Source organism: Diabrotica undecimpunctata, chromosome 3, assembly GCF_040954645.1.
Source record: "Diabrotica undecimpunctata isolate CICGRU chromosome 3, icDiaUnde3, whole genome shotgun sequence".
Classification (NCBI taxonomy): domain Eukaryota; kingdom Metazoa; phylum Arthropoda; class Insecta; order Coleoptera; family Chrysomelidae; genus Diabrotica; species Diabrotica undecimpunctata.
Genome location: NC_092805.1, coordinates 10,370,371 through 10,383,924, shown reverse-complemented (window position 1 = coordinate 10,383,924; position 13,554 = coordinate 10,370,371). Strand labels below are relative to the sequence as shown.

At 33.7% G+C, this 13,554-nt stretch overlaps 2 protein-coding genes across 2 annotated transcripts in view; one reads left to right on the top strand and one right to left on the bottom strand.

The window, feature by feature from the left end:
• The window catches only part of LOC140436425 (cubilin homolog), a 989,698-nt gene that overhangs the window by 964,078 nt on the left and 12,066 nt on the right, over positions 1 to 13,554 (bottom strand). The gene's annotated exons all lie outside the window — the stretch shown is intronic.
• On the top strand, positions 505 to 1,748 carry LOC140437877 (uncharacterized). Its single transcript, XM_072527673.1, has 2 exons — positions 505 to 935; positions 1,035 to 1,748. The coding sequence occupies exons 1-2, from the start codon at positions 783 to 785 to the stop codon at positions 1,746 to 1,748; spliced, it is 867 nt and encodes a 288-aa protein (XP_072383774.1). The 5' UTR covers positions 505 to 782.

The following is a 13,554-nucleotide window of genomic DNA, read 5'->3' as shown; positions in this document are numbered from 1 at the left end:
GAGACTGCAAGCTGTAGTAAATACCCATGGAGGACACATCCATAAAGAATTTAGTTAATTTTAAGTTAATTAAAAAATTTGTATTACGTTTTGAATGAAAAAATAAATTTAATAAAAATAGTATGTACGCCCTTTCAGATTGTCAATTACTTTGATCTAAATGCTAAAATATTTTTAATTTAATTTTAAGAGTAGTCTTTTTGACTAAAACGGGTTCCAAATAAATTTGGCCCACCGTGTATGTTAGGATTTCTGCCTTTTTTTATAAAATTCTTTGCCTGTATAGGCTCCATTTTCTTTAGTTTTTGTTGCCTATAAATTTGAGATTTCATTACGACTTCCATGTGTAGAAGTACCTAGCCATCCAAAAAAAAAAAAGAAATGCTTATTCCATGGCTCCATTGCTCCGATTAAAGTTTTTTTATGCCTTTATTAATGGACATGAAATTTCATAAGTGGCTGCCAATTTTGTCTATAATTCTTCGTAGAAATTGTTTTCATATTTGAAGCGTGCATTTCCATAACGTTGTAAGTGCCAATATGCCTCATTTGGTTTTTTTAAGTTAAATGAGTTGCAAGTGCCATGTTCCATCGCCTAAAATTTATTTCATGTCGATATGGCTAGCGACGGCGTGAAAAGTGGGGATAAAGTAGCGGTGCAAGTCATAACGTTGTAAGTATCGTAGTACAATTCTGTTAAATGTAGAGTGGCGCATCAGTTACTAAATTATTTTTGTTTGGACGTGTTGGGTTGGGTTTAAACATAAGTATTTGGAACGAATATGGATGAAACTACAGAAAAACGGTCCAAAAAGAAAAGAAGAGTTGTTGATAGTTGGAAAAAAAATAAAACCAAGAAAATGAGAAACTCTGGCGAAGAATATGTTTCTCTAGTCAATAAAAAGACCGTTACAAAGAAAATGCCACCAGCTGATGTAAGTATGGTTTAAAGAGATACCTATCTAAATAGACGTTAAAACATAAATAATTTTTTTTTTGTTTAAATCTATCTAAATAATCCAAAATTGTTTTAGGTAAAATGCAAGTGTCCACTAGCATGTAGATCCATAAGACTGGAATACCTTGTTGAGTTGTACAATCATTTCTATGAAATGGCTGATTATAGTAAGCAGCAAAGTTACCTACAAAGGTTTATTCATCCCCAATTAATCAAAAGGAGACGTCATGGTCAGTACGAACATCCCAGTGAAAGTAGGAGAAAGCACTCTTTCACATACCATTTACTTTTGCCTGGAGGATCTGAAATAAGGGTTTGCCTCAAAACATTTTGTAGTACGTTTGCCGTAACTCCAAGAAGAGTGCAACTTTTGGGAGAAAAAATTCTTGATGGTAAAATGGATATGTCAGAAAAACGAAGAGGGGCTCGACAAAATATTTTCAAGACTGTCTGGACTAACAAGATTATAGAGCATATCGAAAGTTTTCCAAAAATTGAGAGCCACTACGCAAGGGCGAAAACCCCGGATAAGCTTTTCTTGTCACCGGATTTAAACGTAAGTAGAATGTACCGTGCATTTTTAGAGAAATATTGTGCGGATTATCAGCCTCCTAACAAACCACCAGCGACTAGACAATGGTATAATGAAATTTTTATATCAAAATTTAACTTATCTTTTGCAAGGCCTAAAGTAGATACATGCTCCACATGTGATAGTTTGGCTGTTCAAATAAAATCAGGAGCTTCACCATCGGAGAGCAGAGGCTGCTACAAAAGCAATGTCAACTGAGACCAAAAATGCATGTACAAGTAATTGCTATGTTCTTTCCTTCGATATGCAGCAGCAAATGTACATTCCCCAATTAACTCACTCCGAAATGTACTATTCACAATAGCTTGCAGTGTGTAACTTAGGAATTCACGATTCCATCACAGGAAAGGGATTCATGTGTTTATGGACTGAGGACTTTGGGGGAAGGGGTGCCTTGGAAATTAGCTCCTGTTTATATACTTACCTTACTAAGGAAATTGGCAGTCACGGAAAGAAAAAGCTTATTTTGTGGTCGGATAATTGTGGGGGTCAAAATAAAAATCAGTTCATGATCGCCATGTATTTGACCATACTAGCAAATAACGTTTTTGAGGAAATTATTCATAAATTTCCTGTAAAAGGACACACTTTCCTTAATTGCGACAGAGATTTCGCAATCATAGAAAAACGTAAAAAAGTGTGTAAGGCTTATACATTGATGAATGTTGTTAACATCATTACTAGTGCGGCCCAGAAAAATCCATTCTCGTGCATGGTGGTTAAGGACTTTTATGATTTCAAAACCGTTGCCTGTGATAAACTGAACACAAAGAAGTTAGGAATTTCAACAGCTACGCAGCTTCGTCTTACAAGAGAGAAATTTGGTACGGTGATGGTGGCTAAAGGACATAGTGAGCTCGCTGAATGGAGTGAGACCAATGTACTCAAATCTGGAGTTACATTAGAAGACTTTAAAATCATAGACCTTTAAAAAACTAGAACTCACTTTGGTATCCCAGAGAAAAAAAGAACAGATATTGAAAAAATGCTCCCTTATCTTCACGATGATGCCAAGAAGTATTTAAAGAAAAATTAGGTCAACCAGGGCAAGTTTCTACTGTAGGAAACAACGGTTAAAAATCTGGCACTTAAAACGTTTTGACTTGCAAACCTGATGGCACTTACAACGTTTTGACCTTAGACAGATTTTTGAATTTTTTTTTTAAGTAAGCTTTGTTTATTGTTCCTTTGCGGTATGTTTGTATTATATAATACCTTTATATATAATCCTTTTTCAGTATGTTACATTATAAGAAATAAACATGTTCGATAAAAAACTGTTTTTTACTCCTCCTGAAAAATTTATAATTTGGCACTTACTACGTTATGGAAATGCACGCTTCATTTAATAAATCAACAAATAATGTACAATAAACTGTTATTATTTGTTTAACTATTTTTTAAGTATTAATGTGCTTTATATTATTGCAGAATATATAAAGCATATCTCTCTATTGCAGTTTTACCCGTTTCGAAACAATACAAATTTAAAAAATAAACTTGTAATCCTGAATATGGTCATTAGGTCCGTATCACATCTTCGCATAACACAGCAATGATTTACGACTTATTCCCCACTGAACTCGCTTAGGAAAAGACTATGAAGCCGCTTCATAATTCACTCCATTTCTAGAGAATGTTCTAGAACTTTTGCATGGAGTTTATATTTCCCCTGATGAATTACTGCAGAGTACTCCAAACGTAATTTTCCATCCAAAAGTAAATTTAACGCAGGATGCTATTCATATATCAAAACGTTTTTATAAATCTTTTAAACTTCCTCATATATGAATATTGAAAAAACTTAGCTGAAAATTGGTTTAATGTACGAGCTTCTTCCTTAATTTTTAGGCAAGTTTTTATTAAAACTTTATGGACGTTGATATTTAAATAAATTTAACAAATACGTCTTTTTAGAATAAATTAAGTAAAGTAGATAAAAACATTTTATGATTAATAGAAGATTTCACACTACAAGCTTTTTATCGAAATTTTAACCCATAAATTGTATTAAAATTATCTTAACTATATTTTAAGAAAACTCTTAACATGGTATGGTGAAAATTTAATAAAAATGTCAGAGTAATTTAAAGATTAAAGATTCGACCACTAGTAAAAAATTAATATACAGGGTGTAACAAAAAGGTAGGCCATAAATTAAATAACCAAAAATAATTAGACTGAATCTGTATTTTCTCTTCGTTCCATATAAGTGTTATTAGTTTGTGTATTATTCTATGTAGAGTTTCTCCTCCGTACTTAAGGAATTCATCCAGTATATTGTCAGAGCCTGGAGCTTTTCTGTTCTTTAATTTGTTAGTTGCTTGCAATGTTTCATCTATTTTGGGGTATTCTACCAGTAGGTACATCTGAAAATATATATTTCCCTTATGTTCTTCCTCTTAATGTATGTTTAGTGAAGTCTTGACATATTCTTGCCTTGTTTGGAGCAGTTCTTTTTTATTTATTATTAATTCATCATTTTTTCTGAGTACAGACACGCATCTAGGTCTGAAGCCTTTCTTTTGATTTGACACTAATTTGTAAAATGCTCAACTAAAATGCTGACTGTTGCCTATTCCTTTCCATTTCTTCATATTTCTGTTTTTCATACTTCCTTTTTTTCTCTCTAATTAATTTTCTTGTTTCTCGGATGAAGTTGCGTGTAGTTTTCTTTACTTTCTGCTGTTCCTTGTTAAAGCATAATGTTTCGCTTTATTTGTCTGTCGTGTAATTTTTCCTGACATTCTCTATCAAACCATCTCCTTGTTCTCTTCCTGATTTTTCCTATTATTATTTCTGCTGACTCTGTAATTAATTTTTCCATTTGTTGCCACAGCCTTTCGACATCATTGCTCTGGTCTACTGTATTTAGACGCTGTTTAATTTCTTGTTTGTAATTTTCTCGGATTTCCTTATTTTGCATTTTCTCGATGTTCCTCTCTCCCAATGCTTCGTTGGCCTTAGGTTTCTCTGAAGATATTCTCAACCTCATTTTTGCTCTTACTAGGTGATGGTCTGTTACCATCAGGTCTGTTACCATCAGGTAACCATTACCATAATGAAATAAGAGAATATATTTTTGATTACTATCCTGGACGTTGGATTGGAAGGGGCCTTGATGCGCCTATTTCTTGGCCACCTAGAGGTGCAGATCTTAACCCGACTTAACCCAACTGACTTTTGCTTCTGGGTTTTTATGAAAGGGTACGTATATTCCGTACCAATTATCAACGAACAACAACTAAGGAATAGAATCATTAAAGCTGCAAATCGATTTCGTCAGAAGTCCATGATTTTCCAAAATATTCGATTTCCTTTTTTAAACGGTCTGGAAAGTGTATTTAAGGAAATGGAGGTCATTTTGGTTATTTTGGAGGACATATTTTTAAATGGTTAAGTAAGATTATAGAGACCTAGTAATAATATTAAAATTTATTTATATTTTATATGTTGTTAGGTACTCCGAAATTTTGAAATTTAAAAAAAAAAGCCGTTTAAACGTATACAAACATTTGGGGGGGTTTAAGGGAACAAAACCCCCATATAATTTTTATGAGGTGTACATAAGATGATACTTTACCGAGATCCTTTCCTGGTTTTGGGAATAAAAGTATTTCTGCCATTTTTAAATTGTTAGGCCAATAATTACACCTTGATATTGCGTTAAATATGTAGATAAGGAAAACTATACTCTTTCTGCTCAATTCTTTTTTGCATTTCTGATGTTATTGGTCAATTCTTGGTGACTGATTGATATTTAGTCGCAAGATTTCTTCTTTAATTTCCTTTGTTGTTGTTATTTTTATTGGCTTTACTAATGGTTGTTTTGAATTTAAGTAATTAATAACTTTTTTATTGTTGTGTTGTTGTGAGGTTAAAATACTAAATACTTAAATATTCAACAAATAATTCTGATTTTTCTCTATCGCTTCTTGTCCATTGGTTCAGTGTGTCTGTGGTTTTTCGTACTCGAGGCGATACTGTTTAAGAATAATTTGATTGGTTTCTATATTCAATGGTTGTATTTTTTAAGTTGTGTTACGTAATTTATGACCGATTTGTCTCTTGCAATTTTTAGTTGTATTTTTAATTTATTAGTAAAGCGATTGTTAAACGTTTTATCCGCTGGATGTCGACTTTTTTTGTCATTTGGCTCTGGCTTTTCTTTTTTTGGCAATAAGCTTTTTAATTTCTAGTGAAATATTTATTCTATCTACGACTTTACTTTTATCTACATTGTTCGGTGTTGCTTCTTTTGCAGCGTTTTGCAATAACGTCATAAGGTTATTTATAGCTGCTTCTTTTTCTAAAGAGCTTTTTAGTATTATGTTTAATTTAATGTTTTCATCCAGCATTTTTCGGTAAAGGTTCCAAGTCCATGCAGTTTTTGAGTAGGTTGTTTGTTAACTGAATGATATGATGATAGGTCATAACTTTGTATAGGAACCATGTCCGTAAAGGGTAAAACAATTCATGTAAACCAATTTGCTAGAATTAAACGTAAGGAATGAACAAATTGTTTCCGTTATTGCCAGACAGCGGTGATGTTTTTATCGGCAGAAGTAAAGACAGGAGATCCCGAAAATTTTGTATTCGGTGCAATCAATACGTATTTGCAGAACATTAAAAAAATATAACAGTTTGTAACAAGTGTGATAATTACATTATTCTTTAAAATGTCATATTTCTTGATTTTGTAATAATTTTATATTATTTTTTCAAATATGTCTAATAGTTTATCAATGTTAGAATCGAACAGCATATACAAAAGACATATGTTATAAAAATTAGAATGAATTTCTTTTTGATATTTGATATTTTAACAAATAAGCCAAAACTGGTCACACAACTAGTCTAACATTAAATAATTTACCTTTAGAACAGTCAAAAGCAATAAACTTTCTAGGTCTAACTTTTGAGAGAACTTTAAATTGGAATTCGCACATAAATAAACTACAGCTTTCCTGTCAAAAGAGATTAAATATACTCAAAATATTATCCAACAAAATTTGGGGTGCTGATCATAAAATATTAATTTGGCTTTACAAATCGCTAATTAGAACTAAAATCGACTATGGTTGCATATGTTACGATGCTGCATGTAAAACCACTCCAAAAAAACTAAACAGTATTTAATCTACAGCTTTGAGATTAGCACTGGAAGCTTTTAAAACTAGTCCGATTAGTAGTATGCAAGTTCTAACTGGAGAACCTCCCTTACATATAAGACGACAGCAATTATCCTTGAACTACATTGCAAAGATATCATCCCAGAAACAGCATACTGTATTTTTCCACATCTGCAACCCTGGAATTCCTCTTAACAATAAGACCAAAAACTCTACACCCCTCATAGAAAGAATAAAGCTCACAACTTTCAATATGAATCATCTCAATGTATCGTTAAATATAAATGCAAACTATTCCACATGGACAAGCCACCCATTAACTATTGACGTAACACTTACCAAGTATCCCAAATCAACTACAAATTCGACAATAATTAAATCTCTATTTATGGAAATTCTAGACCACTAGCCTAATTATTTGCAAATCTTTACCGATGCCTCTAAAACTCCAAATGGTCACGCGGCTGCCTACTACTGTAAAGAAAATTCTTATAGCATATCGATACCAACCAACTGCAGTATACTAACAGGTGAGGCTACAGCTATTTTGAAAGCCCTAATCTTCTTCGAAAAGAGTAGAACGATGAAGTGCATTATCGTAACAGACTCATTAAATACATTACTGGAACTGAAACAAATATATACCAACAGCCCTATTTATTATACAGAGTATAAAAAACGAACTAGAAAAATTTCGAACATTAGATAGAAAACGGCTTTTATTTGGGTACCTTCACATACAGGTATTTACGGAAATGAAAAAGCAGACCAACTGGCTAACAAAAGTCGAATGAACTCAAAACATCCTGCAAAATTGAAGACATATCCGTACACCGATCTAAAAAACCTGGTTAAAATTCACTCTATTAATACTTGGCAAAATTATTGGAAAAAATTAAGTACGAAATTAAATGTAATTTGCCCAAAAACTGATGTCCTGGAGACTCCTTTAAACAAAAGAAACCAAGTCATTATTAATCGTTCAAGAATTGACCATACTGCCTTAAGACACAAATACCTAATAACAAAAGAACCACTACCTATCTGCTCCAGCTGCTCTAACCCACTGACTGTGAAACACATCCTGCTTGATTGTCCTTAATTCAAGGAAAAAAGAAGATCCTACGGATTCACAGATGATGATCTCAAGACAGCTCTCACCAAAAAAATTGTTAAGCTATTTAAAATACATCAAGTTATTCAATTTTATTTAATGTAATATTTCAGGTATTTGTTATATCCAATAATAACCCTGCGCAGTTGATATGGTTTTGTGTTTAAATAAAAAAAAAAGCCAAAACTGGTAGATTTGCGCCCCACTCGGTATTTAATGTAAAGTTGTGACTATAAGTTTATGAAGGTTAATGTAGATTTAATATTTTAAATTTTTTTTTAATTAGTTAAATTCAGATACAAATGCTGATAATTGACAGTTATTTCTTAACTTCTAGAATTCCGTTGTTGGAATTTGCTTTTTAAGAAATGTATTATAGATATCAATTCGAATTCTTAGAATATCTCTCAGCTACACAGCTGACTAGAGTTCGTAAATGTCCATAAATGTGATATATTACTAGATCGAATATTGATTTCCATGTTTCTGAATGCTTTGGATATAATTTCCATATAAATTATAATTTCCGTAGTAAAGACATCTACTGTATTTATATGTTCAGAATATGTAAGTTTTTATGACAAAACAAATATAATTTTCATCTTCTTGGGCTTAATGTTCCTGTCGAAGATTGGATATGATTAAGACTAGCTTATTTTAGGTACAATTATTCTAGACAACTCGTTTGTGGTGCAGCCAAACAATTAATTCTACAGCCTGGATTCTGTCGACCTTCGATCTTTTCTTGCATTATATTTTGTGTTTGCCAAGTTTGTATTTTTGTATTCTTATTAGGTGGCTCAAATACAATCTTAGCAGTCTTATGTAGAAGAGAGCAAGGTCAATAAATAATTGTTTTATACTTACAAAATAGTCCTATAGATTTCAATACGAATCTAAATTATAATGTATCTATAGAGTAGGAAGGGCGAGGTAAGTTCCCTAGCACTTAGACTACAATTGTCCCATTGCGGGTTCTTCCAAGGGCCCTGTTGTCCCTAGCTCATTGTCCATCCTGTTATTTCTATGAAGATGGACAAGCCACCAGAGGACATTTTCCTTATGTGAACTGGTGTGGGCTAGGACTCGCCGCACGCGTACTCTTTTATTAACGATAACTTAGGGTAAATGCATAGGACATGCTCTATACTTTCGTCTTCTCATTCACCCTTCCTCTATAAAGGCGTGTCTACTAGCCCCAGTATGTGGAACTGTTTGCTTAGTTGACAATGACCAATTAAAAACTAACTGTCAAGCGTAGATTTTTCCTGGTCATTCCCAAGTACTTCTTTGATGCTGGCTTTTCAAGGTTATTTAGTATTACCTTGGCAAGTCTCTATCCTTACCCTTCTTCCCATCTTTTCACGGTTTGCGTGTGGGAATAATATTTGACAGTTTCCGTGATTGTTGTATTTGACCAACCAATGCGGTTGCCTCTATTCCTATTGTGTAATTTAACCCACCTTAGAGTTATGTTATTGCCATCCGAACCTTGGTTTAGTGACTGGTGACACTCCATTACCAACCCTCATATGACACGTGGTCTATTCAAGGTTAGTAGCGCTTGTCTGCTATCTGTGCAGAATATTATAGTTTTTTCGGCTATACTTAACTGGGTTATCTCTTTGGCGACTATGGAGATATCAGTCAGTTCTGTCTGAATTACGTTTTTGCCCATACCTTACTTTATTCTTAGGTTCAGTGATCTAAAGGTATCCCAAATCCTAAGCCTTCTTTTATTTTGGAGCCATCGATTTATACGCAATACGCTTTTATCATGTTTGACTCCCTACACTGTCTTGTTTTGATTTTGTAGTGTTGATCAAAAACAAACTTTGGTTTAATTTAGTCGTAGTCTGCCTGAAGCAGGGGTGGCGCATCCTGCACTCCATGCCAAAAACGTTTTTTCAATTATGTAATTTCTACATCAACGTTTGCCCCCGCTGAGCACAGTTGCATCGGTATCACCAGCGCCACCTCTTTAACATATATGTCTAGAGGGGAAATGCCAATGACCAACTCCATTGCAGCACTTGGTATTGTTTTCATGGCATCTATTATATTTAGGCAAGCCATCCCCTAAATACGGTTTAGTTTGTTAATCGCTGTTGCCTGTAGCACTCTTAGTACCAAAGTACTTGCTCCGTGTTAGCATTGGTCTAATCACAGCAGTGTAGATCCAGGCGATCACTCTTGGTGAAAGGTCCCAGATGCGTCCGATGGTTCGTTAATACTGCTCATAGGCAATATATTCTCTTTCAGCTCTACCATCAAAGTGAGAGATCCACGTTAACTTCCTGTAAAGGGTAATTCCAAGGTATTTTACCTCATCAGAAAAGTTTGGACTGTAGTTTAGAATCCTTAGGGGCATTAAGCCCGTGTTTCTTCTTTTCTGGTAAAGAGGAACATTTTTGTCTTTTTATAATTTATAGATAGTCAGTGTTCCTTGCACCATGTTTGTATTAGTTGGAAAGCAACTTTTAATCTCTTACTTATCGTCGACATAGGCTATTGTGTAAAGCCCGTTGCTGCTGAGTTTGTCAAAGGAGTTGTTAGCACCCATTCCTGTGGATATCCTCTCGTAACCATGCATCTAATAGAAACGTCTTCTGTATTTATACTTATTGCTCTATAAGAGAGCATGCTGAATACGCATTGGCTCACGACCAGGAAAACATTCCTGACATTGAGCTTTTGAAGTATATGCATCATGATTTGGGTGAAGTGGATTATGAACCAGAATTTCATCCCTTATATACCTCTCGTATAGCCTTTTATCGTTTTCAAGAGAAAATATGTTAGGCTAATTATTAAGAAAACTTTTGGTAGGGTGTAGTCCATTCTACGTGATTGATATAAAAACCACACCACACGTACCTCTCCCCACTTCCTAGGAGTATATCTCAGAGCCAAGGAAGCTCTAAATATTTCCACACGGTGCAGCAAAAGGATATCCCTTCCCCATCCTATTAGGACTGGATATGCCGTCAGGCTATACTTAGTGACTTAGAAAAGGAAAAGCACAAAACTTACAACAGTTGGTATACAATGGTTACAATTTGTTTAAGAAAAATTGTTTAAAAAAATTTGAAATTTTGACCAGGACGAGATCTTGAACCTTATTTTGAGGTATCTTATTAAAGTTATTGTGTAAAAAAATATGATAGGAATCTTTATAAACGAACCTGATCTTTTCGCCTTGTCTATTCAAAATATTTAAAATCAGTTTCTTTGTACACAACTTCCTATACATTTATTAATTAAAGGCTAATTAGGATTATTTCTGTAAATAAAAATAAATGTATCATATTTCTGAGAAAACTTTCTAATTAAATCCTACTTCAGGCGTCCTTTGCTTTTATTGGACTTTGCAAAAACTGATTAAAGAAGTATAATATTATATCTAAAACCCCAAGAGGATACAAATAGTCCAGTTATTTTTTAAATTTATAATAAATACAGTGTGTAAAAGCCAAATGGAATAAATTCATTATTAAGGTTACTGTACAAATTTATAAAAAATCCCGAAACACGTCAAATTTAAATTATAACTTGATATTCTGTAACGTGAAAATGCAACCCCTACCTTCAACCCCCTTAGAATGACAGGTACAACCCCCAATTTTTAAAATAGGAAGTATAGGCTTGTGATATATCGTTTAAAAGGTCTTTTCATTCTCCATTCAAAAATGTTATCGCTTTCAAGTTTATTAAGATTAATTAAGATAAAATAAATTAAAATCATGTAGTTACCGAAATTCGCTACAATACAATCAAAAACTAAAATGAAATGCAAAACGTAATAAAATGTAGAACACAAAAAAGAACTATAAATATTAATAAAGTAGATGTTTAAAATGTTCACCGCGAACGTCTTGGCAACATCCTAATCTCAAATAAAACTGCCTTCTAACATTATTTAACATAACAGGCATGATCGACCTAATCGCAAGCGTTATTCGTTGTTTTAAGTCATTTAAATCAGAAGGTTTAGTTTTGTACACATGGCTCTTCATATATCCCCATAAAACGAAATCTAATAATGTAAGATCAGGTGATCGCGTTGGCCATTCTTGAGGGTTTCATGGATCAGGATATAAATTTGCCAACGTTGGAATGACATCATTTTGAAGTAGTGTCAAATAATTGTTGCTATTCAAGTTGCCCTCAATGAAAAAGGGACCAATGATATTGTTTCCTACAATCCCTGCCCAAACATTATACTTTTGAGGGTATTAAGTGTGTTCTTCTCTCATCCAGTGAGGATTTTCCGTGGCCCAGCAGCGGCAATTTTGCCGATTAGCATGACCGTTCAGTGAAAAAGTACATTCATCAGAAAACATAACGTCTTCTAATTTTATAATATTGTTATCCAAAATGACCATCATTTGCTCACAAAAAAAGTTCTTCCATCAAAATCGTCTTCCATGAGCTCCTGAGTAGGTATCATCTTATAGGGATGCAATTTATTTTCTTTTAATATGTTTACCATCTAAAAACCACATTGCTATGGTTTTTGTTCACTTTCTCATTATCAAGACCTAAACGGGAAATAAGTTTTGAGTATATTTTAGCGAATTTCGGTAACCACATGATTTTAATTTATTTTATCTTAATTATCTTAATAAACTTGAAAGCGACAACATTTTTAAATGGAGAATGAAAAGACCTTTCAATCGATATATCACAAGCCCATACTTCCTATTTTAAAAATTGGGGGTTGTACCTGTCATTCTAAGGGGGTTGAAGGTAGGGGTTGCATTTTTACGTTAAAGAATGTCAAGTTATAATTTAAATTTAACGTGTTTCGGGATTTTTTATAAATATGTACAGTAACCTAAATAATGAATTTATTCCATTTGGCTTTTACACACTGTATGTGTTCTGTGTAGAGACAGCAATATAATTCATAATTTTGAACATTTTTTATTAGGAAGAAATATATTACTATTTATTTATTAATTCTCTGTTACAGTTAAGTATATCCTTCTTCTTTATTTGTTGTATCAACATAATGGACGTTGGCAAAAACTTCCATAAGCACAACTTTTTTCCATATGAAAAAGTTGTCGTTTGATAACAGATGATTCTCAAATAGTTGTAAAAAGGCATTCGGCCAACGAGGTGGGAGAAGTAACATTATTTATATCTCGTTTAGGCGGGCCTCTTCAAGGTGTGGGCTCCCTTCCCAGAAAGAGAGTTTGTAAGAGCAGACGCCAGCCTGCAATTGCAGTTTGTTTGTTTAGGAGAGATTAAGAAGGCTAGTGGCTTACTAAAAAGCAGTAGTCAGTCAAAGTGTGTATGTTGTGTTTTGTTTTTGTGGTGTGTGGTGGTGTTGAGGAAGGTTAATAGCCATGCCATTCGGTTCTGAGGAGGTACCTTTTGCGTGTTACCAGGTATACTTTAATATGCTTTATGTAGATTATTACAATCTGCGATATCTTATTGGCATCGCTTCTGGGATATTGAAGTACTCATCAGAAAGTTCTTTTCCAGCCAGGTTGAGAAGTTTGGCCGGGTGTAAGGGAACTTTCTTTATGGGGTGCCTGGTGAGTATGTGTTTTAAAAACCTCCTCTGCTCTGGTGTTGGAGCTTGTTACGATGTGAAGGACATATCTCTTACTAAGAGTTGGATTTTGCTCTTTATAGTTGGTATGTTCGCCAGTTAGTGGATAAATGCCGACGGATAGTCAGCCCGTTTTCTCAATATCTTACGTTTAGTGGCCATGATCGCGTTCATTTTGCGGTTGTTCAGTGA